This window comes from Engystomops pustulosus, chromosome 2 (assembly GCF_040894005.1).
Source record: "Engystomops pustulosus chromosome 2, aEngPut4.maternal, whole genome shotgun sequence".
Taxonomy (NCBI): domain Eukaryota; kingdom Metazoa; phylum Chordata; class Amphibia; order Anura; family Leptodactylidae; genus Engystomops; species Engystomops pustulosus.
Window position 1 is genome coordinate 263,517,996 of NC_092412.1, and position 27,199 is coordinate 263,545,194.

General features: G+C 54.5%; 1 protein-coding gene across 11 annotated transcripts in view; it reads right to left on the reverse strand.

Moving 5' to 3' along the window:
- Positions 1-26,251, reverse strand: part of STXBP5L (syntaxin binding protein 5L) — a 746,575-nt gene extending 720,324 nt beyond the window's left edge. For 4 of the 11 annotated variants that reach the window (XM_072139028.1, XM_072139030.1, XM_072139027.1 and 1 more), the window contains exon 1: positions 23,231-26,250. In XM_072139028.1, coding sequence (XP_071995129.1) covers positions 23,231-23,413 — 183 coding nt within the window. In that variant the 5' untranslated portion in view covers positions 23,414-26,250. Of the gene's footprint in view, positions 1-23,230 lie in introns of all 11 variants that reach the window. The other 7 variants (XM_072139031.1, XM_072139029.1, XM_072139034.1 and 4 more) reach the window with 5 other exon arrangements.
- Between the last annotated feature and the right edge of the window lie 948 nt (positions 26,252-27,199).

Consider the following 27,199-nt stretch of genomic DNA (forward strand, 5'->3'; position numbering starts at 1 on the left):
TGGAGGCTCACACAGGCACAGTCATTGGAGCTTGATGCCCCGCTCTCGGCGGAGGAGGTGGAACTGGCCATCCAATCGTTGCCCCCCGGTAAGACACCTGGACTTGATGGGCTGGGAGGTGAGTGGTATAGGGATAACTGTGAGACTCTGGTCCCCCATCTCCTTAGCCTGTACTCCGATGCGCTCGACAGCGGTTCCCTCCCTGATTCTATGCGAGAGGCCCTTATTGTAGTTCTTCCCAAGCCTGGTAAGGACCCTCTGCATCCCGACTCATACCGTCCAATTTCCCTCCTAAACTCAGATGTCAAAATACTAGCAAAAATTCTGGCAACAAGGCTTAATAAAGTAATATTATCCTTGGTTCACCCAGACCAGACAGGCTTTATGCCAGGGAGGGGAACTGACATAAATATTCAAAGACTACACCTGAATGTAGCAGAGGCAGAGAAGTCTTCAGACCCTGGGTTTATATTATCCTTAGATAATTGCAAGGCGTTTGATTCTGTGGAGTGGCCCTATTTGTGGACCCTCCTGCCCAGGCTGGGTATTGGCCCTCGCTTCACAGCACTGGTTAGGTTATTGTATAATGACCCTAGGGCTAGGGTAAGGACCAATCTTAATATCTCACCTACTCTCCCTATGGCCAGGGGCACTAGACAGGGTTGCCCACTATCTCCCCTCCTCTTCGCGCTTGCCATTGAACCCCTTGCTGTGGCGATCCGTCACTCTGATAGCATTAAGGGCATTGCTAGAGGTTCTATCATTGAAAAGGTATCTCTCTATGCTGATGATACACTTGTATACCTTGGGGATGTGGGCCCCTCTCTGGAATCCCTTCTGTCCTTGATAGAATGCTATGGGGGGTTCTCAGGTCTCCGGGTTAACTGGGACAAATCGGCCCTCTTTCCCTTATCAGATATAGGGGTACGCGCCCTTCCCGTCCCAGTCCAGGTGGTGTCCACCTTTAAATATCTGGGAGTCCAGGTGTCACGCAAGGTTCAGGCATATACAGAATTAAACATCACACCCCTGATAGCTGCAACGGAATCGCGCCTAAAAGCCTGGTCCACTCTCCCCTTGTCCCTATACGGGCGTATCAATATATTCAAAATGATCTTCCTCCCCAAATTTCTATACCTTTTTCATGCTTGTCCTATACTGCTTCCTAAGAGTCTGTTCAAACGCTTGGACGGCATTCTCAGGTCCTTCTACTGGCAGAGTAGCGCCCCGCGATTCAGTTTAGCGCTGCTTCAGGCTCCCAAGTCTAGGGGTGGACTGGCTGCCCCGGATCTGTATCTTTATTACCTGGCTTCCCAGCTAGTATATGCCCAGTGGTGGATAGATATAGACATGGGTAATGCAGCTACTGCACTGGCTGGTGCCCTAGTAGGTTCCTACGAGGCCCTTACAAACTTGCTGTACAGGTATAAGTCCCCATCTGATACCCCACTTCCCCTACGTACGGTAGCGGTGTGCTGGCGTAGGGCACAATCCCTGGTAGAACCGAGCTGCTCTCCCCCCCTCTCGCCTAGGACTCCATTGTGGCTCAATCCGTGGCTCTCTCACTTCCTCTCCCTCCCAGGCTGGACAATGTGGGGGGCAGCGGGGGTGAAATTTGTAGGCCAGCTCTTATCCCCGGAAACAGAATTACTCAGCTTTAACGAGATAAGGGAGAGACATACTGTACCCAATACGGCCAGCTTCCATTACACGCAACTGCGACACGCATTCAAAGCCCAATTCGGCTCCTTCAGCCTGACAGTGAAATTCTCCAAACTAGAGACTCTGATGAGTACCCCGGACCTCCCTAAGCCACTCACTCAGTGCTATGCTCTCCTACAAGAGCAAAAGTCCAGACCGTTTGATAGAGCCTGTGAACGCTGGAGACAGGATATCCCTGACCTGTCAGATGATGACTGGAGGGAGGTCGAACTGTCCTACTTCACATCTGTAGTGAGTGCGAGGGACTTCCTGATCCAATCTAAATTCCTTCATCGAGTATACTTCACCCCTGCTAGACTATTTCGCATGGGAGCAATGCCCAATGATCTTTGCTTTCGCTGTCAGGCTGAAGTCGGATCCTTCCTGCATTGTGTCTGGTCCTGCCCTAGGGTTCATGTCTTCTGGTCCGAAGTGCTGGAGTTCCTAAATGTACACTTTGATTTCCCACGATTACTGTCTCCCTCTGTGTGTCTCCTCGGTATCATAAATGAAGTCATCAATGGCCACTATGACAAAATCTTCTTTAGGTTTGTATTATACTACGCCCGAAAAGTGGTGGTGATGACCTGGAAGGACCAGGAGCCCCCTCCATTAAAAAGATGGATATTACTTATTAACAGCGTCATTCCCCACTACCGGTCCCTGTATGTCAACAGGAAGTGTCCCCAGAAGTTTGACCGCATCTGGTCCAGATGGTGCGAGACTCCCCATACAGCCTTATAATCACATGTGATATATACTCCTCTCCATGATGAAGGAGACTGAGCGTGCTGGTGTGTGTGTGTGTGTGTGTGTGACTCCCCATACAGCCTTATAATCACATGTGATATATACTCCTCTCCATGATGAAGGAGACTGAGCGTGCTGGTGTGTGTGTGTGTGTGTGTGTGACTCCCCATACAGCCTTATAATCACATGTGATATACACTCCTCTCCATGATGAAGGAGACTGAGCGTGCTGGTGTGTGTGTGTGTGTGTGTGTGAGACTCCCCATACTGCCTTATAATCACATGTGATATATACTCCTCTCCATGATGACGGAGACTGAGCGTGCTGGTGTGTGTGTGTGTGTGTGTGACTCCCCATACAGCCTTATAATCACATGTGATATATACTCCTCTCCATGATGACGGAGACTGAGCGTGCTGGTGTGTGTGTGTGTGTGTGTGAGACTCCCCATACTGCCTTATAATCACATGTGATATATACTCCTCTCCATGATGACGGAGACTGAGCGTGCTGGTGTGTGTGTGTGTGTGTGTGTGACTCCCCATACAGCCTTATAATCACATGTGATATATACTCCTCTCCATGATGACGGAGACTGAGCGTGCTGGTATGTGTGTGTGTGTGTGTGTGACTCCCCATACTGCCCTATAATCACATGTGATATATACTCCTCTCCATGATGACGGAGACTGAGCGTGCTGGTGTGTGTGTGTGTGTGTGACTGATTGTCCCTGTGTCAATAGTTATTTGTGTTGTATCAAGATGTCTGGTTACAATATCTGCTGTCACTTATCGCGGTATATCCCTTAGTTAATATTGGAACGCAATAAGATCCTGTTCATTACCACGGAGGCTATTCAATAATTCTGTATTGTGGGAAAGAAAGTATGTAACAGACAATCTTGTTCTTTGGTTTGTTTATTGCAATTGTTAAAAAAAAAATTTTTCCAAAAAATTTGCAAAAATAAATACTTTTAAAAAAAATGAATGGACGCACCACACCATACAGACACCCCTGAGGAAGCCCCAGCAGGTGGCGATACGTGTGGGGCGGTCACCCCCAGCTCCCTCTTGTGTATGTTTGCCGCACAGGTAATACTTGCTTATCTCTTGATTTAGGTGCGCAGTGTGGTACCATCTATTTGTTGACTTTTGCAGCATCAGGCAGCATAAGGCTATGGGGGACAGTGCCCAATACTGGGGGGGGGGGGGGAGGGGGGCAGCATAAGGCTATGGGGGACAGTGCCCAATACTGGGGGGGGGGGGAGGGGGGCAGCATAAGGCTATGGGGGACAGTGCCCAATACTGGGGGGGGGGCAGCATCAGGCTATGGGGGACAGTTCCCAATACTGGGGGGGGCAGCATCAGGCTATGGGGGGACAGTGCCCAATACTGGGGGGGGGGCACAGCATCAGGCTATGGGGGACAGTGCCCAATACTGGGGGGGGCAGCATCAGGCTATGGGGGACAGTTCCCAATACTGGGGGGGGGGGGCACAGCATCAGGCTATGGGGGACAGTGCCCAATACTGGGGGGGGGGCACAGCATCAGGCTATGGGGGACAGTGCCCAATACTGGGGGGGGGGGGCACAGCATCAGGCTATGGGGGACAGTGCCCAATACTGGGGGGGGGCAGCATCAGGCTATGGGGGACAGTGCCCAATACTGGGGGGGGGGGGCACAGCATCAGGCTATGGGGGACAGTGCCCAATACTGGGGGGGGGGCAGCATCAGGCTATGGGGGACAGTGCCCAATACTGGGGGGGGGGCAGCATCAGGCTATGGGGGACAGTGCCCAATACTGGGGGGGGGCAGCATCAGGCTATGGGGGACAGTGCCCAATACTGGGGGGGGGGGGGGGCAGCATCAGGCTATGGGGGACAGTGCCCAATACTGGGGGGGGGGGGGGGGCAGCATCAGGCTATGGGGGACAGTGGCCAATACTGGGGGGGGGGCAGCATCAGGCTATGGGGGACAGTGCCCAATACTGGGGGGGGGGGCAGCATCAGGCTATGGGGGACAGGGCCCAATACTAGGGGGGGGGGGCACAGCATCAGGCTATGGGGGGCAGTGCCCAATACTGGGGGGGGGGGGCAGCATCAGGCTATGGGGGACAGTGCCCAATACTGGGGGGGGGGGGCACAGCATCAGGCTATGGGGGACAGTGCCCAATACTGGGGGGGGGCAGCATCAGGCTATGGGGGACAGTGCCCAATACTGGGGGGGGGGGCAGCATCAGGCTATGGGGGACAGTGCCCAATACTGGGGGGGGGGCAGCATCAGGCTATGGGGGACAGTGCCCAATACTGGGGGGGGGGCAGCATCAGGCTATGGGGGACAGTGCCCAATACTGGGGGGGGGGCAGCATCAGGCTATGGGGACAGTGCCCAATACTGGGGGGGAGGGCAGCATCAGGCTATGGGGGACAGTTCCCAATACTGGGGGGGGGGGGCAGCATCAGGCTATGGGGGGTCAGTGCCCAATACTGGGGGGGGGGGGGGGGCAGCATCAGGCTATGGGGGACAGTGCCCAATACTGGGGGGGGGGGGGCAGCATCAGGCTATGGGGGACAGTGCCCAATACTGGGGGGGGGGCAGCATCAGGCTATGGGGGACAGTGCCCAATACTGGGGGGGGGGGGGGCAGCATCAGGCTATGGGGGACAGTTCCCAATACTGGGGGGGGGGGGGCACAGCATCAGGCTATGGGGGAGAGTGCCCAATACTGGGGGGGAGGGCAGCATCAGGCTATGGGGGACAGTGCCCAATACTGGGGGGGAGGGCAGCATCAGGCTATGGGGGACAGTGCCCAATACTGGGGGGGAGGGCAGCATCAGGCTGTGGGGGACAGTGCCCAATACTGGGGGGGGGGGGGCAGCATCAGGCTATGGGGGACAGTGCCCAATATTGGGGGGGGGGGGGGGCACAGCATCAGGCTATGGGGGACAGTGCCCAATACTTGGGGGGGCAGCATCAGGCTATGGGGGACAGTGCCCAATACTGGGGGGGGGCAGCATCAGGCTATGGGGGACAGTTCCCAATACTGGGGGGGGGGCACAGCATCAGGCTATGGGGGACAGTGCCCAATACTGGGGGGGGGGGCAGCATCAGGCTATGGGGGACAGTGCCCAATACTGGGGGGGAGGGCAGCATCAGGCTGTGGGGGACAGTTCCCAATACTGGGGGGGGGGGGGGGCAGCATCAGGCTATGGGGGACAGTGCCCAATACTGGGGGGGGGGGGGGGGGGCAGCATCAGGCTATGGGGGACAGTGCCCAATACTGGGGGGGGGGCAGCATCAGGCTATGGGGGACAGTGCCCAATACTGGGGGGGAGGGCAGCATCAGGCTATGGGGGACAGTTCCCAATACTGGGGGGGGGGGCAGCATCAGGCTATGGGGGGACAGTGCCCAATACTGGGGGGGGGGGGGGGGGCAGCATCAGGCTATGGGGGACAGTGCCCAATACTGGGGGGGGGGGGGGCAGCATCAGGCTATGGGGGACAGTGCCCAATACTGGGGGGGGGGGCAGCATCAGGCTATGGGGGACAGTGCCCAATACTGGGGGGGGGGGGGGGGCAGCATCAGGCTATGGGGGACAGTTCCCAATACTGGGGGGGGGGGGGCACAGCATCAGGCTATGGGGGAGAGTGCCCAATACTGGGGGGGAGGGCAGCATCAGGCTATGGGGGACAGTGCCCAATACTGGGGGGGAGGGCAGCATCAGGCTGTGGGGGACAGTGCCCAATACTGGGGGGGGGGGGCAGCATCAGGCTATGGGGGACAGTGCCCAATATTAAGGGGGGGGGGGGGCACAGCATCAGGCTATGGGGGACAGTGCCCAATACTTGGGGGGGCAGCATCAGGCTATGGGGGACAGTGCCCAATACTGGGGGGGGGGCAGCATCAGGCTATGGGGGACAGTTCCCAATACTGGGGGGGGGGCACAGCATCAGGCTATGGGGGACAGTGCCCAATACTGGGGGGGAGGGCAGCATCAGGCTGTGGGGGACAGTTCCCAATACTGGGGGGGGGGGGCAGCATCAGGCTATGGGGGACAGTGCCCAATACTGGGGGGGAGGGCAGCATCAGGCTGTGGGGGACAGTTCCCAATACTGGGGGGGGGGGGGGGCAGCATCAGGCTATGGGGGACATTGCCCAATACTGGGGGGGGGCAGCATCAGGCTATGGGGGGACAGGGCCCAATACTGGGGGGGGGGGGCAGCATCAGGCTATGGGGGACAGTGCCCAATACTGGGGGAGGGGGCAGCATCAGGCTATGGGGGACAGTGCCCAATACTGGGGGGGGGGCAGCATCAGGCTATGGGGGACAGTGCCCAATACTGGGGGGGGGCAGCATCAGGCTATGGGGGACAGTGCCCAATACTGGGGGGGGGGGCAGCATCAGGCTATGGGGGGACAGGGCCCAATACTGGGGGGGGGGGCAGCATCAGGCTATGGGGGGCAGTGCCCAATACTGGGGGGGGGGGGCAGTATCAGGCTATGGGGGACAGTGCCCAATACTGGGGGGGGGGGGGCAGCATCAGGCTATGGGGGACAGTGCCCAATACTGGGGGGGGGGGCAGCATCAGGCTATGGGGGACAGTGCCCAATACTAGGGGGGGGCAGCATCAGGCTATGGGGGACAGTGCCCAATACTGGGGGGGGGGCAGCATCAGGCTATGGGGGACAGTGCCCAATACTGGGGGGGGGGCAGCATCAGGCTATGGGGGGACAGGGCCCAATACTGGGGGGGGGGCAGCATCAGGCTATGGGGGACAGTGCCCAATACTGGGGGGGGGGGGGCAGCATCAGGCTATGGGGGACAGTGCCCAATACTGGGGGGGGGCAGCATCAGGCTATGGGGGGACAGGGCCCAATACTGGGGGGGGGGGGGCAGCATCAGGCTATGGGGGACAGTGCCCAATACTGGGGGGGGGGGGGGGGGCAGCATCAGGCTATGGGGGACAGTGCCCAATACTGGGGGGGGGGCAGCATCAGGCTATGGGGGAGAGTGCCCAATACTAGGGGGGGGCAGCATCAGGCTATGGGGGACAGTGCCCAATACTGGGGGGGGGGGCAGCATCAGGCTATGGGGGACAGTGCCCAATACTGGGGGGGGGGGGGGCAGCATCAGGCTATGGGGGGACAGGGCCCAATACTAGGGGGGGGGGCAGCATCAGGCTATGGGGGACAGTGCCCAATACTGGGGGGGGGCAGCATCAGGCTATGGGGGACAGTGGCCAATACTGGGGGGGGGGGGGCAGAGTGCACATTACTGGGGGGGGGGCAGAGTGCACATTACTGGGGGGGGGGCAGAGTGCACATTACTGGGGGGGGCAGAGGGCACATTACTGGGGGGGCAGAGGGCACATTACTGGGGGGGCAGAGGGCACATTACTGGGGGGGGGCAGAGTGCACATTACTGGGGGGGGCAGAGTACACATTACTGGGGGGGGGGCAGAGTACACATTACTGGGGGGGGGGCAGAGTGCACATTACTGGGGGGGGGCAGAGTACACATTACTGGGGGGGCAGAGGAAACATTACTGGGGGGGGGCAGAGTGCACATTACTGGGGGGGGGGGCAGAGTGCACATTACTGGGGGAAGGGCAGAGGGCACATTACTGGGGGAAGGGCAGAGGGCACATTACTGGGGGAAGGGCAGAGGGCACATTACTGGGGGAAGGGCAGAGGGCACATTACTGGGGGGGCAGGGGGCACATTACTGGGGGGGGCAGGGGGCACATTACTGGGGGGGCAGAGTGCACATTACTGGGGGGGCAGAGTGCACATTACTGGGGGGGGGCAGGGGGCACATTACTGGGGGGGGGGGGCAGAGTGCACATTACTGGGGGGGGGGCAGAGTGCACATTACTGGGGGGGGGCAGGGGGCACATTACTGGGGGGGGCAGGGGGCACATTACTGGGGGGGGCAGGGGGCACATTACTGGGTGGGGGGCAGAGTGCACATTACTGGGTGGGGGGCAGAGTGCACATTACTGGGGGGGGGCAGAGGGCACATTACTGGGGGGGGGCAGAGGGCACATTACTGGGGGGGGCAGAGGGCACATTACTGGGGGGGCAGGGGCACATTACTGGGGGGGGCAGGGGGCACATTACTGGGGGGGGGCAGAGGGAACATTACTGGGGGGGGGCAGGGGGCACATTACTGGGGGGGGGCAGGGGGCACATTACTGGGGGGGGGGCAGGGGGCACATTACTGGGGGGGGGGCAGGGGGCACATTACTGGGGGGGGCAGGGGGCACATTACTGGGGGGGGCAGGGGGCACATTACTGGGGGGGGCAGGGGGCACATTACTGGGGGGGGGCAGGGGGCACATTACTGGGGGGGGGCAGGGGGCACATTACTGGGGGGGGGGCAGGGGGCACATTACTGGGGGGGGGCAGGGGGCACATTACTGGGGGGGGCAGGGGAGCACATTACTGGGGGGGGGGGGCAAGGGGCATATTACTGGGGGGGGGGGGCAGGGGGCACATTAAAGGGTAAAACCAAGAACTTTTTTGTTCTTAACAATTGACTACAATGAAATAAAGAGTGAAAAATGTAAAGGGGTCTGAATACTTTCCGTAACCTCTGTATACCGGAGCTCTGCTGTACCCTGCTGTACACACACCATAGTGCTGTCCCTCCCCTCTCACAGCGCACAGTCACAGCATGATATTCCTGCCAGTGCTGGGTTCTGGGCATGTGCAGATCTGTGGTTGCTGGTGATACAGCGCCCCCTAATGTGTGCCCTGAGATGGCGCCTAGTTATGGGGGGTCCGCAGCTTATCCCCCCAGTTTCATGACTCTTCCTCCTGCTTTCTACTTTAGCAGTAAGATAAATAAAAAGAATAAACCTGAGGGACATAAAGACGTCTCCGGAGAAACGCGTCAGGAGCTGCAATCCCACAATGACCTCAGCGACATCATAAAGAAAACTGCGAAACCCGATACAGACGAGAACCGGGGCCCCAGCGCCACCGGGGGGATTATACATAGGACAGCAGGAGCCCGCAGGGGCATAGTGCATCATGGGACAGCAAATACTGTATACACCAGGTCTGGGGGTGTCATGTATAAGGTATAGGCTCCTGTATACATCAGGTCTGGGGGTGTCATGTATAAGGTATAGGCTCCTGTATACATCAGGTCTGGGGGTGTCATGTATAAGGTATAGGCTCCTGTGTACATCAGGTCTGGGGGTGTCATGTATATGGTATAGGCTCCTGTATACATCAGGTCTGGGGGTGTCATGTATAAGGTATAGGCTCCTGTGTACATCAGGTCTGGGGGTGTCATGTATATGGTATAGGCTCCTGTATACATCAGGTCTGGGGGTGTCATGTATATGGTATAGGCTCCTGTATACATCAGGTCTGGGGGTGTCATGTATATGGTATAGGCTCCTGTATACATCAGGTCTGGGGGTGTCAGGTATAAGGTATAGGCTCCTGTATACATCAGGTCTGGGGGTGTCATGTATATGGTATAGGCTCCTGTGTACATCAGGTCTGGGGGTGTCATGTATATGGTATAGGCTCCTGTATACATCAGGTCTGGGGGTGTCATGTATAAGGTATAGGCTCCTGTGTACATCAGGTCTGGGGGTGTCATGTATATGGTATAGGCTCCTGTGTACATCAGGTCTGGGGGTGTCATGTATATGGTATAGGCTCCTGTATACATCAGGTCTGGGGGTGTCATGTATATGGTATAGGCTCCTGTGTACATCAGGTCTGGGGGTGTCATGTATATGGTATAGGCTCCTGTATACATCAGGTCTGGGGGTGTCATGTATAAGGTATAGGCTCCTGTGTACATCAGGTCTGGGGGTGTCATGTATAAGGTATAGGCTCCTGTGTACATCAGGTCTGGGGGTGTCATGTATAAGGTATAGGCTCCTGTATACATCAGGTCTGGGGGTGTCATGTATAAGGTATAGGCTCCTGTATACATCAGGTCTGGGGGTGTCATGTATATGGTATAGGCTCCTGTATACATCAGGTCTGGGGGTGTCATGTATAAGGTATAGGCTCCTGTATACATCAGGTCTGGGGGGGTCATGTATAAGGTATAGGCTCCTGTATACATCAGGCCTGGGGGGTCATGTATAAGGTATAGGCTCCTGTATACATCAGGTCTGGGAGGGTCATGTATAAGGTATAGGCTCCTGTATACATCAGGCCTGGGGGGTCATGTATAAGGTATAGGCTCCTGTATACATCAGGCCTGGGGGGTCATGTATAAGGTATAGGCTCCTGTATACATCAGGTCTGGGGGTGTCATGTATAAGGTATAGGCTCCTGTATACATCAGGTCTGGGGGGGTCATGTATATGGTATAGGCTCCTGTATACATCAGGTCTGGGGGTGTCATGTATAAGGTATAGGCTCCTGTATACATCAGGTCTGGGGGTGTCATGTATAAGGTATAGGCTCCTGTATACATCAGGTCTGGGGGTGTCATGTATAAGGTATAGGCTCCTGTGTACATCAGGTCTGGGGGTGTCATGTATATGGTATAGGCTCCTGTGTACATCAGGTCTGGGAGGGTCATGTATAAGGTATAGGCTCCTGTATAAATCAGGCCTGGGGGGTCATGTATAAGGTATAGGCTCCTGTATACATCAGGTCTGGGGGTGTCATGTATATGGTATAGGCTCCTGTATACATCAGGTCTGGGGGTGTCATGTATAAGGTATAGGCTCCTGTGTACATCAGGCCTGGGGGGTCATGTATAAGGTATAGGCTCCTGTATACATCAGGTCTGGGGGTGTCATGTATAAGGTATAGGCTCCTGTGTACATCAGGTCTGGGGGTGTCATGTATATGGTATAGGCTCCTGTGTACATCAGGTCTGGGAGGGTCATGTATAAGGTATAGGCTCCTGTATAAATCAGGCCTGGGGGGTCATGTATAAGGTATAGGCTCCTGTATACATCAGGCCTGGGGGGTCATGTATAAGGTATAGGCTCCTGTATACATCAGGTCTGGGGGTGTCATGTATATGGTATAGGCTCCTGTATACATCAGGTCTGGGGGTGTCATGTATAAGGTATAGGCTCCTGTATACATCAGGTCTGGGGGTGTCATGTATAAGGTATAGGCTCCTGTGTACATCAGGTCTGGAGGTGTCATGTATAAGGTATAGGCTCCTGTATACATCAGGTCTGGGGGTGTCATGTATAAGGTATAGGCTCCTGTATACATCAGGTCTGGGGGGGTCATGTATATGGTATAGGCTCCTGTATACATCAGGTCTGGGGGTGTCATGTATATGGTATAGGCTCCTGTATACATCAGGTCTGGGGGTGTCATGTATAAGGTATAGGCTCCTGTATACATCAGGTCTGGGGGTGTCATGTATAAGGTATAGGCTCCTGTATACATCAGGTCTGGGGGTGTCATGTATAAGGTATAGGCTCCTGTATACATCAGGCCTGGGGGGTCATGTATAAGGTATAGGCTCCTGTATACATCAGGCCTGGGGGGTCATGTATAAGGTATAGGCTCCTGTATACATCAGGTCTGGGAGGGTCATGTATAAGGTATAGGCTCCTGTATACATCAGGCCTGGGGGGTCATGTATAAGGTATAGGCTCCTGTATACATCAGGTCTGGGGGTGTCATGTATAAGGTATAGGCTCCTGTGTACATCAGGTCTGGGGGTGTCATGTATAAGGTATAGGCTCCTGTATACATCAGGTCTGGGGGTGTCATGTATAAGGTATAGGCTCCTGTATACATCAGGTCTGGGGGTGTCATGTATATGGTATAGGCTCCTGTATACATCAGGTCTGGGGGTGTCATGTATAAGGTATAGGCTCCTGTATACATCAGGTCTGGGGGGGTCATGTATATGGTATAGGCTCCTGTATACATCAGGTCTGGGAGGGTCATGTATAAGGTATAGGCTCCTGTATACATCAGGTCTGGGGGTGTCATGTATAAGGTATAGGCTCCTGTATACATCAGGCCTGGGGGGTCATGTATAAGGTATAGGCTCCTGTATACATCAGGTCTGGGGGGTCATGTATAAGGTATAGGCTCCTGTATACATCAGGCCTGGGGGGTCATGTATAAGGTATAGGCTCCTGTATACATCAGGTCTGGGGGTGTCATGTATATGGTATAGGCTCCTGTGTACATCAGGTCTGGGGGTGTCATGTATATGGTATAGGCTCCTGTATACATCAGGTCTGGGGGTGTCATGTATAAGGTATAGGCTCCTGTATACATCAGGTCTGGGGGTGTCATGTATATGGTATAGGCTCCTGTATACATCAGGTCTGGGGGGGTCATGTATATGGTATAGGCTCCTGTATACATCAGGTCTGGGGGTGTCATGTATAAGGTATAGGCTCCTGTATACATCAGGTCTGGGGGTGTCATGTATATGGTATAGGCTCCTGTGTACATCAGGTCTGGGGGTGTCATGTATATGGTATAGGCTCCTGTGTACATCAGGTCTGGGGGTGTCATGTATATGGTATAGGCTCCTGTATACATCAGGTCTGGGGGGGTCATGTATATGGTATAGGCTCCTGTATACATCAGGTCTGGGGGGGTCATGTATATGGTATAGGCTCCTGTATACATCAGGTCTGGGGGTGTCATGTATAAGGTATAGGCTCCTGTATACATCAGGTCTGGGGGTGTCATGTATATGGTATAGGCTCCTGTGTACATCAGGTCTGGGGGTGTCATGTATATGGTATAGGCTCCTGTATACATCAGGTCTGGGGGTGTCATGTATATGGTATAGGCTCCTGTATACATCAGGTCTGGGGGTGTCATGTATAAGGTATAGGCTCCTGTATACATCAGGTCTGGGGGTGTCATGTATAAGGTATAGGCTCCTGTGTACATCAGGTCTGGGGGTGTCATGTATAAGGTATAGGCTCCTGTATACATCAGGTCTGGGGGTGTCATGTATAAGGTATAGGCTCCTGTATACATCAGGTCTGGGGGGGTCATGTATATGGTATAGGCTCCTGTATACATCAGGTCTGGGGGGGTCATGTATATGGTATAGGCTCCTGTATACATCAGGTCTGGGGGGGTCATGTATATGGTATAGGCTCCTGTATACATCAGGTCTGGGGGTGTCATGTATAAGGTATAGGCTCCTGTATACATCAGGTCTGGGGGTGTCATGTATAAGGTATAGGCTCCTGTATACATCAGGTCTGGGGGTGTCATGTATAAGGTATAGGCTCCTGTATACATCAGGTCTGGGGGTGTCATGTATAAGGTATAGGCTCCTGTATACATCAGGTCTGGGGGTGTCATGTATAAGGTATAGGCTCCTGTGTACATCAGGTCTGGGGGTGTCATGTATATGGTATAGGCTCCTGTATACATCAGGTCTGGGGGGGTCATGTATATGGTATAGGCTCCTGTATACATCAGGTCTGGGGGGGTCATGTATATGGTATAGGCTCCTGTATACATCAGGTCTGGGGGGGTCATGTATATGGTATAGGCTCCTGTATACATCAGGTCTGGGGGGGTCATGTATAAGGTATAGGCTCCTGTATACATCAGGTCTGGGGGTGTCATGTATATGGTATAGGCTCCTGTATACATCAGGTCTGGGGGTGTCATGTATAAGGTATAGGCTCCTGTGTACATCAGGTCTGGGGGGGTCATGTATAAGGTATAGGCTCCTGTATACATCAGGTCTGGGGGTGTCATGTATAAGGTATAGGCTCCTGTATACATCAGGTCTGGGGGTGTCATGTATAAGGTATAGGCTCCTGTATACATCAGGTCTGGGAGGGTCATGTATAAGGTATAGGCTCCTGTGTACATCAGGTCTGGGGGTGTCATGTATAAGGTATAGGCTCCTGTATACATCAGGTCTGGGGGTGTCATGTATGAGGTATAGGCTCCTGTATACATCAGGTCTGGGAGGGTCATGTATAAGGTATAGGCTCCTGTATACATCAGGTCTGGGGGGGTCATGTATGAGGTATAGGCTCCTGTGTACATCAGGTCTGGGGGTGTCATGTATAAGGTATAGGCTCCTGTATACATCAGGTCTGGGGGGTCATGTATAAGGTATAGGCTCCTGTATACATCAGGTCTGGGGGGGTCATGTATATGGTATAGGCTCCTGTATACACCAGGTCTGGGGGTGTCATGTATAAGGTATAGGCTCCTGTATACATCAGGTCTGGGGGTGTCATGTATAAGGTATAGGCTCCTGTATACATCAGGTCTGGGGTGTCATGTATAAGGTATAGGCTCCTGTATACATCAGGTCTGGGGGGGTCATGTATAAGGTATAGGCTCCTGTATACATCAGGTCTGGGGGTGTCATGTATAAGGTATAGGCTCCTGTGTACATCAGGTCTGGGGGTGTCATGTATAAGGTATAGGCTCCTGTATACATCAGGTCTGGGGGTGTCATGTATATGGTATAGGCTCCTGTATACATCAGGTCTGGGGGTGTCATGTATAAGGTATAGGCTCCTGTATACATCAGGTCTGGGGGGTCATGTATATGGTATAGGCTCCTGTATACATCAGGTCTGGGGGGTCATGTATATGGTATAGGCTCCTGTATACATCAGGTCTGGGGGTGTCATGTATGAGGTATAGGCTCCTGTATACATCAGGTCTGGGGGGGTCATGTATAAGGTATAGGCTCCTGTATACATCAGGTCTGGGGGTGTCATGTATATGGTATAGGCTCCTGTATACATCAGGTCTGGGGGTGTCATGTATATGGTATAGGCTCCTGTGTACATCAGGTCTGGGGGGTCATGTATATGGTATAGCAGTGATGGCAAACCTTTTGGAGACAGAGTGCCCAAGCTACAACCAAAACCCACTTATATGTCGCAAAGTGCCAACAAGACAATTTAAGTGGTAACTTATTGATCCCTGCTGTATCACAGGTTTAATCGTATTGGCGTCCTGAGTTCATCAATACAATAGAAAGATGATGGAAAAATTTGGATTGTATCTTCCCTCCAGGGTGCCCTGAAGAGGAAGGATCAGGGGACCCAGAGTGGGAGTTCCAATGACAATCCATCTCTATCCACACCTTCTTGCTCTTCATGTAGTCCTGGCAGCCAAATAGCGCTGAGCATGGCACGTCCTGGGCTGTATTGGATTACATGAGAAAGCCTTAAGTAATAGCTGGCAAACTCTGTGTTGGAGTAAAGGCCTGAGTGCCCACAGAAAGGGCTCCGAGTGCCACCTCTGGCACCAGTGCCATAGGTTCGCCACCACTGTGGTATAGGCTCCTGTATACATCAGGTCTGGGGGTGTCATGTATATGGTATAGGCTCCTGTATACATCAGGTCTGGGGGGGTCATGTATAAGGTATAGGCTCCTGTATACATCAGGTCTGGGGGTGTCATGTATAAGGTATAGGCTCCTGTATACACCAGGTCTGGGGGTGTCATGTATAAGGTATAGGCTCCTGTATACATCAGGTCTGGGGGTGTCATGTATAAGGTATAGGCTCCTGTATACACCAGGTCTGGGGGTGTCATGTATGAGGTATAGGCTCCTGTATACATCAGGTCTGGGGGTGTCATGTATAAGGTATAGGCTCCTGTATACATCAGGTCTGGGGTGTCATGTATAAGGTATAGGCTCCTGTATACATCAGGTCTGGGGGTGTCATGTATAAGGTATAGGCTCCTGTATACATCAGGTCTGGGGGTGTCATGTATAAGGTATAGGCTCCTGTATACATCAGGTCTGGGGGTGTCATGTATATGGTATAGGCTCCTGTATACATCAGGTCTGGGGGTGTCATGTATAAGGTATAGGCTCCTGTATACATCAGGTCTGGGGGGGTCATGTATAAGGTATAGGCTCCTGTATACATCAGGTCTGGGGGGTCATGTATATGGTATAGGCTCCTGTATACATCAGGTCTGGGGGTGTCATGTATAAGGTATAGGCTCCTGTGTACATCAGGTCTGGGGGTGTCATGTATATGGTATAGGCTCCTGTATACATCAGGTCTGGGGGGTCATGTATAAGGTATTTTTGCTGATGTGGTGTAATGTTGGTGCGCTTCTATCCTCAGACTGGAGTGTGCGCTCCGCCGAGTATCCGGCCCCCCCACCCCCACCCGGGAGACGATTATGTATTTATAAAGCTGCAAGAACAAATATAAAACTTGTGTCTTACTGTTTGCTCTGCCCGAGGCCTCGTCTCCAGCAGCTGCTCACAGCCGGGATATTACAGGGAGAGACGCGGCTATTACAATGGTTAGAGAAGGGCTGGAAATATGGTCTGACCCTAGAACTGGACGGACTGTGTATCAGGACAGGGTCACCCTATAACACGACCGGGTCACCCAGTATCAGGACAGGGTCACCCTATAACAGGACAGGCTGACCCTATATCAGGACAGGGTCACAATATATCAGGACAGGGTCACCCAATATCAGGACAGGGTCACCCAATATCAGGACAGGGTCACCCTATAACAGGACAGGCTGACCCTATAACAGGACAGGGTCACCCTATAACAGGACAGGGTCACCCTATAACAGGACAGGGTCACCCAATATCAGGACAGGGTCACCCTATAACAGGACAGGGTCACCCTATAACAGGACAGGGTCACCCAATATCAGGACAGGGTCACCCAATATCAGGACAGGGTCACCCTATAACAGGACTGGCTGACCCTATATCAGGACAGGGTCACCCAATATAAGGACAGGGTCACCCTATAACAGGACAGACTGACCCTATATCAGGACAGACTGACCCTATATCAGGACAGACTGACCCTATATCAGGACAGACTGACCCTATATCAGGACAGACTGACCCTATAACAGGACAGGCGGATACCGGAGCAGGAGGGGGACTGAGATGATAACACTACAAGGTGACACAGTGTCCGCCTGTACTGCTCCGGCGTCCGCCTGGACTGCTCCGGCGTCCGCCTGTACTGCTCCGGCGTCCGCCTGTACTGCTCCGGCGTCCGCCTGTACTGCTCCGGCGTCCGCCTGTACTGCTCCGGCGTCCGCCTGTACTGCTCCGGTGTCCGCCTGTACTGCTCCGGTGTCCGCCTGTACTGCTCCAGAGCAGAGCACAGCAGGGAGAGGAGAGAGCGTCACACAGAGCACAGCACAGCAGGGAGAGGAGAGAGCGTCACACAGAGCAGAGCACAGCAGGGACAGGAGAGAGCGTCACACAGAGCAGAGCACAGCAGGGACAGGAGAGAGCGTCACACAGAGCAGAGCACAGCAGGGACAGGAGAGAGCGTCACACAGAGCAGAGCACAGCAGGGACAGGAGAGAGCGTCACACAGAGCAGAGCACAGCAGGGAGAGGAGAGAGCGTCACACAGAGCAGGGCACAGCAGGGAGAGGAGAGAGCGTCACACAGAGCAGAGCACAGCAGGGACAGGAGAGAGCGTCACACAGAGCAGGGCACAGCAGGGAGAGGAGAGAGCGTCACACAGAGCAGAGCACAGCAGGGAGAGGAGAGAGCGTCACACAGAGCAGAGCACAGCAGGGAGAGGAGAGAGCGTCACACAGAGCAGAGCACAGCAGGGAGAGGAGAGAGCGTCACACAGGGCAGAGCACATCAGGGACAGGAGAGAGCGTCACACAGAGCAGAGCACAGCAGGGAGAGGAGAGAGCGTCACACAGAGCAGAGCACAGCAGGGACAGGAGAGAGCGTCACACAGAGCAGAGCACAGCAGGGACAGGAGAGAGCGTCACACAGAGCAGAGCACAGCAGGGACAGCAGAGAGCGTCACACAGAGCAGAGCACAGCAGGGACAGGAGAGAGCATCAGACAGAGCAGAGCACAGCAGGGAGAGGAGAGAGCGTCACACAGAGCAGAGCACAGCAGGGAGAGGAGAGAGCATCACACAGGGCACAGCACAGCAGGGACAGGAGAGAGCGTCACACAGAGCACAGCACAGCAGGGGCAGGAGAGAGCGTCACACAGAGCAGAGCACAGCAGGGACAGGAGAGAGCGTCACACAGGGCAGAGCACAGCAAGGAGAGAGCGTCACACAGAGCAGAGCACAGCAGGGACAGGAGAGAGCGTCACACAGCAGAGCACAGCAGGGAGAGGAGAGAGCATCACACAGAGCAGAGCACAGCAGGGAGAGAGCGTCACACAGAGCAGAGCACAGCAGGGAGAGAGCGTCACACAGAGCACAGCAGGGACAGGAGAGAGCGTCACACAGAGCAGAGCACAGCAGGGACAGGAGAGAGCGTCACACAGAGCAGAGCACAGCAGGGACAGGAGAGAGCGTCACACAGAGCAGAGCACAGCAAGGAGAGAGCGTCACACAGAGCAGAGCACAGCAGGGAGAGGAGAGAGCGTCACACAGAGCACAGCACAGCAGGGAGAGAGCGTCACACAGAGCAGAGCACAGCAGGGAGAGAGCGTCACACAGAGCACAGCACAGCAGGGACAGGAGAGAGCGTCACACAGAGCAGAGCACAGCAGGGACAGGAGAGAGCGTCACACAGAGCAGAGCACAGCAGGGACAGGAGAGAGCGTCACACAGAGCACAGCACAGCAGGGACAGGAGAGAGCGTCACACAGAGCACTGAAATCTACAGGCTGCCCAAGTACAGGCTGACACCGGATCAGTACATGTGGAGACCGGATCAGTACATGTGGACACCGGATCAGTACATGTGGACACCAGAGCAGTACAGGCTGACACCGGATCAGTACATGTGGACACCGGATCAGTACATGTGGACACCGGATCAGTACATGTGGACACCAGAGCAGTACAGACTGACACCGGATCAGTACATGTGGACACCGGAGCAGTACAGGCTGACACCGGATCAGTACATGTGGACACCGGAGCAGTACATGTGGACACCGGATCAGTACAGGCTGACACCGGAGCAGTACAGGCTGACACCGGAGCAGTACAGGCTGACACCGGAGCAGTACAGGCTGACACCGGAGCAGTACAGGCTGACACCGGAGCAGTACAGGCTGACACCGGAGCAGTACAGGCTGACACCGGAGCAGTACAGGCTGACACCGGATCAGTACATGTGGACACCGGATCAGTACATGTGGACACCGGAGCAGTACATGTGGACACCGGAGCAGTACATGTGGACACCGGAGCAGTACATGTGGACACCGGAGCAGTACAGGCTGACACCGGAGCAGTACAGGCGGACACCGGAGCAGTACATGTGGTCACCGGATCAGTACAGGCCGACATCGAATCGGTACATGAGGACACCGGAGCAGTACAGGCTGACACCGGAGCAGTACAGGCTGACACCGGATGAGTACATGTGGACACCGGATGAGTACATGTGGACACCGGATGAGTACATGTGGACACCGGATGAGTACATGTGGACACCGGATGAGTACATGTGGACACCGGATGAGTACATGTGGACACCGGATGAGTACATGTGGACACCGGATCAGTACATGTGGACACCGGATGAGTACATGTGGACACCGGATGAGTACATGTGGACACCGGATGAGTACATGTGGACACCGGATGAGTACATGTGGACACCGGATGAGTACATGTGGACACCGGATGAGTACATGTGGACACCGGATGAGTACATGTGGACACCGGATGAGTACATGTGGACACCGGATGAGTACATGTGGACACCGGATGAGTACATGTGGACACCGGATGAGTACATGTGGACACCGGATGAGTACATGTGGACACCGGATGAGTACATGTGGACACCGGATGAGTACATGTGGACACCGGATGAGTACATGTGGACACCGGATGAGTACATGTGGACACCGGATGAGTACATGTGGACACCGGATGAGTACATGTGGACACCGGATGAGTACATGTGGACACCGGATGAGTACATGTGGACACCGGATGAGTACATGTGGACACCGGATGAGTACATGTGGACACCGGATGAGTACATGTGGACACCGGATGAGTACATGTGGACACCGGATGAGTACATGTGGACACCGGATGAGTACATGTGGACACCGGATGAGTACATGTGGACACCGGATGAGTACATGTGGACACCGGATGAGTACATGTGGACACCGGATGAGTACATGTGGACACCGGATGAGTACATGTGGACACCGGATGAGTACATGTGGACACCGGATGAGTACATGTGGACACCGGAGCAGTACAGGCGGACACCGGAGCAGTACAGGCGGACACCGGAGCAGTACAGGCGGACACCGGATCAGTACAGGCGGACACCGGATCAGTACATGTGGACACCGGATCAGTACAGGCCGACAACGGAGCAGTACAGGATGACAACAGAGCAGTACGGGCTTGCACTGGAGCACTTTAGGCTGACACCGGAGCACTTCAGGCTGACACCAGAGGCTGCAGTACAGGGTGACACCGGAGCACTTTAGGCTGACACCGGAGCACTTCAGGCTGACACCGGACTAGGACAGGCTGACACCAGAGGCTGCAGTACAGGGTGACATTAGGGCACTGATGTATCCAACATTTTTCCCCCGAAAAGAGCCGCTATCTGCCATATTGTCACATGACTTGTCAGTCCAGCGCCTTCCTCTCCTGGAGCTGCTGATGACTTCATCCGTCTGCTCCCTCCCCGCTCCTTGCCCTCCACTGGGGATAATACTACAGAGTGGGGAGGATACGAGGGGCACAGACCCCCTGCCCGCCGTGCGGAGGGGACATGAGGGGATAAAACACAGAGTTCTGGACAAAAAGTAAAATCTACATCGGGATGAAGATCTGCCCTGACATAACCTCAGTAATCCCTCAAAAACCTTCACCCCGGAGACCTTCTATGAAGAGGAGCCTCACAATCTGCTGCACCAACAGACCCTCCGCTCCAAAGAGGGGACATAATCTGCCCTACCTGCACCCCCCGGCAATGGAGAGACCCATCAGGAGCCACATAATCTGCCCTACCTGCACCCCCCGGCAATGGAGAGGTCCCATCAGGAGCCACATAATCTGCCCTACCTGCACCCCCCGGCAATGGAGAGGTCCCATCAGGAGCCACATAATCTGCCCTACCTGCACCCCCCGGCAATGGAGAGGTCCCATCAGGAGCCGCATAATCTGCCCTACCTGCACCCCCCGGCAATGGAGAGGCCCATCAGGAGCCGCATAATCTGCCCTACCTGCACCCCTCGGCAATGGAGAGGTCCCATCAGGAGCCGCATAATCTGCCCTACCTGCACCCCCCGGCAATGGAGAGGTCCCATCAGGGGCCACATAATCTGCCCTACCTGCACCCCCCGGCAATGGAGAGGTCCCACCAGGGGCCACATAATCTGCCCTACCTGCACCCCCCGGCAATGCAGAGACCCATCAGGAGCCACATAATCTGCCCTACCTGCACCCCCCGGCAATGATGAGGTCCCATCAGGAGCCACATAATCTGCCCTACCTGCACCCCTCGGTAATGGAAAGGTCCCATCAGGAGCCGCATAATCTGCCCTATCTGCACCCCTCGGAAATGGAGAGGTCCCATCAGGAGCCACATAATCTGCCCTACCTGCACCCCCCGGGAATGGAGAGGTCCCATCAGGAGCCGCATAATCTGCCCTATCTGCACCCCTCGGTAATGGAGAGGTCCCATCAGGAGCCACATGATCTGCCCTACCTGTACCCCCCAGCTATGGAGAGTTCCCATCAGGGGCCACATAATCCACCCTACCTGCACCCCCCGGAAATGGAGAGGTCCCATCAGGAGCCACATAATCTGCCCTACCTGCACCCCCCGGCAATGGAGAGGTCCCATCAGGAGCCACATAATCTGCCCTACCTGCACCCCCCGGCAATGGAGAGGTCCCATCAGGAGCCACATAATCTGCCCTACCTGCACCCCCCGGCAATGGAGAGGTCCCATCAGGGGCCACATAATCTGCCCTACCTGCACCCCCGGCAATGGAGAGGTCCCATCAGGAGCCACATAATCTGCCCTACCTGCACCCCCGGCAATGGAGAGGTCCCATCAGGAGCCACATAATCTGCCCTACCTGCACCCCCGGCAATGGAGAGGTCCCATCAGGAGCCACATAATCTGCCCTACCTGCACCCCCGGCAATGGAGAGGTCCCATCAGGAGCCACATAATCTGCCCTACCTGTACCCCTGGCTATGGAGAGGTCCCATCAGGGGCCACATAATCTGCCCTACCTGCACCCCCCGGCAATGCAGAGACCCATCAGGAGCCACATAATCTGCCCTACATGCACCCCCCGGCAATGGAGAGGTCCCACCAGGAGCCACATAATCCGCCCTACCTGCACCCCCCGGCAATGGAGAGGTCCCATCAGGAGCCGCATAATCTGCCCTACCTGCACCCCCCGGCAATGCAGAGACCCATCAGGAGCCACATAATCTGCCCTACATGCACCCCCCGGCAATGGAGAGGTCCCACCAGGAGCCACATAATCCGCCCTACCTGCACCCCCCGGCAATGGAGAGGTCCCATCAGGGGCCACATAATCCGCCCTACCTGCACCCCCCGGCAATGGAGAGGTCCCATCAGGGGCCACATAATCTGCCCTACCTGCACCCCCAGCAATGGAGAGGTCCCATCAGGGGCCACATAATCTGCCCTACCTGTACCCCCAGCAATGGAGAGCTCCCATCAGGGGCCAGACAACCAGCTCCACCTGTGGACCCCTTGGCTGTACAGAGGCACCAGCAGGCGAAGCACAACCTGCTCCACTTGTAGACCCTCTGTTCTACAAAGAGATGCCATTAGGAGGCACACAACCGGCTCCACGTGCGACCCCCTTGGATCTGGAGTGAGGAGGTCTTGCTGTCATACCTTGCACACTTGGAACTGTTCGGAAGTTATGCTCTCCTGTATTTCCGCTTCTCGGGGTGACACCACAGCCCCGGGCTGGCCAGACGGATATACGACATAGCCACCACCTGTCCCACCAGTGACTCCTGCCCCAGCTGGTGTTGAAGCAGTTAAGCCGTCCAAAACTTTCCGGATAGTCTTCATCCTTGGACACCTCTATGAGGTCAGGGGAGCGCAGGGAGCCCCAATGTTCATCCCCCAAATAAATGGAGTCACTTTCAGATGATGTAGGAAGGCACCACTTATACACGACTATGGGGGATCATAGTGGATATTGTGGGAATACTCTGTCCAGGATAATCCTTATCCGAATGATAAATCCTCCGGAGCAAAGTCCAATCCAAGAGGGAAGGTTCTTAGAAAGTGATGCCAGGATCTTCTCTATCGGGGGTCCCTAATAAAGTCCATAGAGTGATCCTAAAAACAGCTAAATCATGGACTGATATCCCCCCCGACCAGCAGCTGCAACACATGTCCTGCAGCAGCCTGATCCTCCCTACTGTCTGACCCGTCAGTCCCTACACCCCACACAGGTCCTGCATCAACCAACACAAAATCTAGGACTATAGGAGGAACCCCGCACCCAACCGAGAATCTAATGTTCTCCTCAGACCTTCTACCTCCTCCGATGCCTCTGGGCTACGGCTTCCCGTCAGGATCCTACACGGCAAACACGTGACCTGAACACAGACCAGACCACGGTCTCCTCCACCAGCATCTGGCATCAATCACTGACAGGACCGGATCCACCAACCTCCGCTACAGACAACCAGATCCCTAAACCTCCGCTACAGACAACCAGATCCCTAAACCTCCGCTACAGACAACCAGATCCCTAAACCTCCGCTACAGACAACCAGATCCCTAAACCTCCGCTACAGACAACCAGATCCCTAAACCTCCGCTACAGACAACCAGATCCCTAAACCTCCGCTACAGACAACCAGATCCCTAAACCTCCGCTACAGACAACCAGATCCCTAAACCTCCGCTACAGACAACCAGATCCCTAAACCTCCGCTACAGACAACCAGATCCCTAAACCTCCGCTACAGACAACCAGATCCCTAAACCTCCGCTACAGACAACCAGATCCCTAAACCTCCGCTACAGACAACCAGATCCCTAAACCTCCGCTACAGACAACCGGATCACCTGCAATTATCTACAGACAACCGGATCCCCCCGAAATTATCTACAGACAACCGGATCCCCTGCCATTATCTACAGACAACCGGATCCACCAACCTCCGCTACAGACAACCGGATCACCTGCAATTATCTACAGACAACCAGATCCCCCGAAATTACCTACAGACAACCAGATCCCCTACAATTACCTACAGACAACCAGATCCCCTACAATTATCTACAACCAGATCCCCTGCAATTATCTACAGACAACCAGATCCCCCGAAATTACCTACAGACAACCAGATCCCCCAGAAATTATCTACAGACAACCAGATCCCCCAGAAATTATCTACAGACAACCAGATCCCCCGAAATTATCTACAAACAACCAGATCCCCCGAAATTATCTACAGACAACCAGATCCCCCGAAATTATCTACAGACAACCAGATCCCCCCAAATCATCTACAGACAACCAGATCCCCCCAAATCATCTACAGACAACCAGATCCACCGAAATTATCTACAGACAACCGGATCCCCTACAATTAACAACCAGATCCCCTGCAATTATCTACAGACAACCAGATCCCCTGCAATTATCTACAGACAACCAGATCCCCTGCAATTATCTACAGACAACCAGATCCCCTGCAATTATCTACAGACAACCAGATCCCCTGCAATTATGTACAGACAACCGGGTCCCCTGCAATTCTGTACAACCAGATTCACAGACCTGAATTTTTAATAGTTTCTATGACCAGCACTAGATCCCTGTGTATTGTGTATAATTTCTATGACCAGCACTAGATCCCTGTGTATTGTGTATAATTTCTATGACCAGCACTAGATCCCTGTGTATTGTGTATAATTTCTATGACCAGCACTAGATCCCTGTGTATTGTGTATAATTTCTATGACCAGCACTAGATCCCTGTGTATTGTGTATAATTTCTATGACCAGCACTAGATCCCTGTGTATTGTGTATAATTTCCTCAGTCTCTGTATAGTTTATAGACAGATCTCCCGCTATACAACCAGATCCCTCAATGTCCTGTGCAGTAACTTTACAGCTGACTCAGGGTGAAGACTCTCTGCTCTACAATCTATGATCTCCTCTACAATCTGGATCTTTCTAGATTGCTCCAACTTCTCTGCAGCGGATCCCCGTGTCCTGAACAATAGAAATGATCCCTCACTAGTGACTGGATCTCTCCTAGATCTCTCTATGTTCCTCACAGAAGATCAGATCTCTCTATATTATACACATAGATCTCTATGAAATGTCCTGATCTCTCTAGATTCCTCACAGCAGACCAGATCGATTCCAGATCTCTCTAGATTCCTCACAGCAGATTAGATCTGTGGTGGCTCCCCTGATCTCTCTATGTTTCTCACAGTAGATCAGATCGATGCCCGATCTCTCCAGATTCCTGACAGCAGACCAGATCGATGCCCGATCTCTCCAGATTCCTCACAGCAGATCAGATCGATGCCCGATCTCTCTAGATTCCTCACAGCAGATCAGATCGATGGCCGATCTCTCCAGATTCCTCACAGTTGTGGGTGTGCAGGTCCTGGGCTCCGCTCCCGCCACAGGTTCCGCACCTGCCTCCCGTGTGAGGGCGCAGCCACTGCGGAGGTTTGTCCGCCCGCCTCGGCTGCAGGATGACAGGGATGAGGGATGGCGGGAGGCGGTCACCGGGCGCTCGTCCTCCGCCCGCGGCTCTTCTCTCTCCGGCTCTGCAGGTGCGGCCGCCGCTGGAGCCCGCTCGGTCGCTGTCACAGCTCTGCTGTCCGTGGTGCTGAGGAGAATGGGCGGGAACAGGGCGGTGCGCCACGGCATAAATAATTCACGAGCCGCTGACGTTAGCCCCGCCTACGACACGCCCAACACGTGGCAGCCAATCGGGTTGTGGCAGCCATTAGCAGGGACAAGGCGCCAACTCACGTTTGACCAATCAGTATCCGGACCTGTAAGATATCCACGCCCATGCTGCGTTCCGTCAGCTGCAGCAAACGTGGGCGGTGCTTTGCATGGAGAGCAACGACTCCCGCCAGACGTCCAGTGATTGGTTCACTTTGATGACAGACATCTCCAGCAGCAAATGAGAAATCAATGAATGAGTGGGTGTGGTTAGACAGTGATATATAAGAGTTATTTGTCGCGCTGTAGTTTATATCGATGTGTGAGGGGATGGTGGTGAGTAAGGAAGCAGGAGCACAGTCCTAATAGTGAGCAGCATCATAGTGTACGTTATTATAGATAAAGGGGCCATTCACCTGAGGCCGGAGCAGCGTCGTAACTTAGGGAGTAGATAGAGGAACACAATATAATGGGGCACATTTACTTACCCGGGCCTGTCCCGATCCCTGCTGTGCGGTGTCCAACGATCATGGACTCGGCCCCATTCACTAAGGTCCTGCATGTGTCGCTTCCCCGCTCAGGTCCCTGGAGTTCACCTTCTTCTTCCTGGTGCATGTAAGTGCATTGTCTGTGTATAATGCGCTGTGCGGGGAGTCACTAAGATCCTGCGCCCGATATCCTGCATGTGTCACTTCCCCGCTCAGGTCCCCGGAGTTCACCTTCTTCTTCCTGGTGCATGTAAGTGCATTGTCCGTGTATAATGCGCTGTGCGGGGAGTCACTAAGATCGTGCGCCCGATATCCTGCATGTGTCACTTCCCCGCTCAGGTCCCCGGAGTTCTCCTTCTTCTCTCTGGTGCATGTAAGTGCATTGTCCGTGTATAATGCGCTGTGCGGGGAGTCACTAAGATCCTGCGCCCGATATC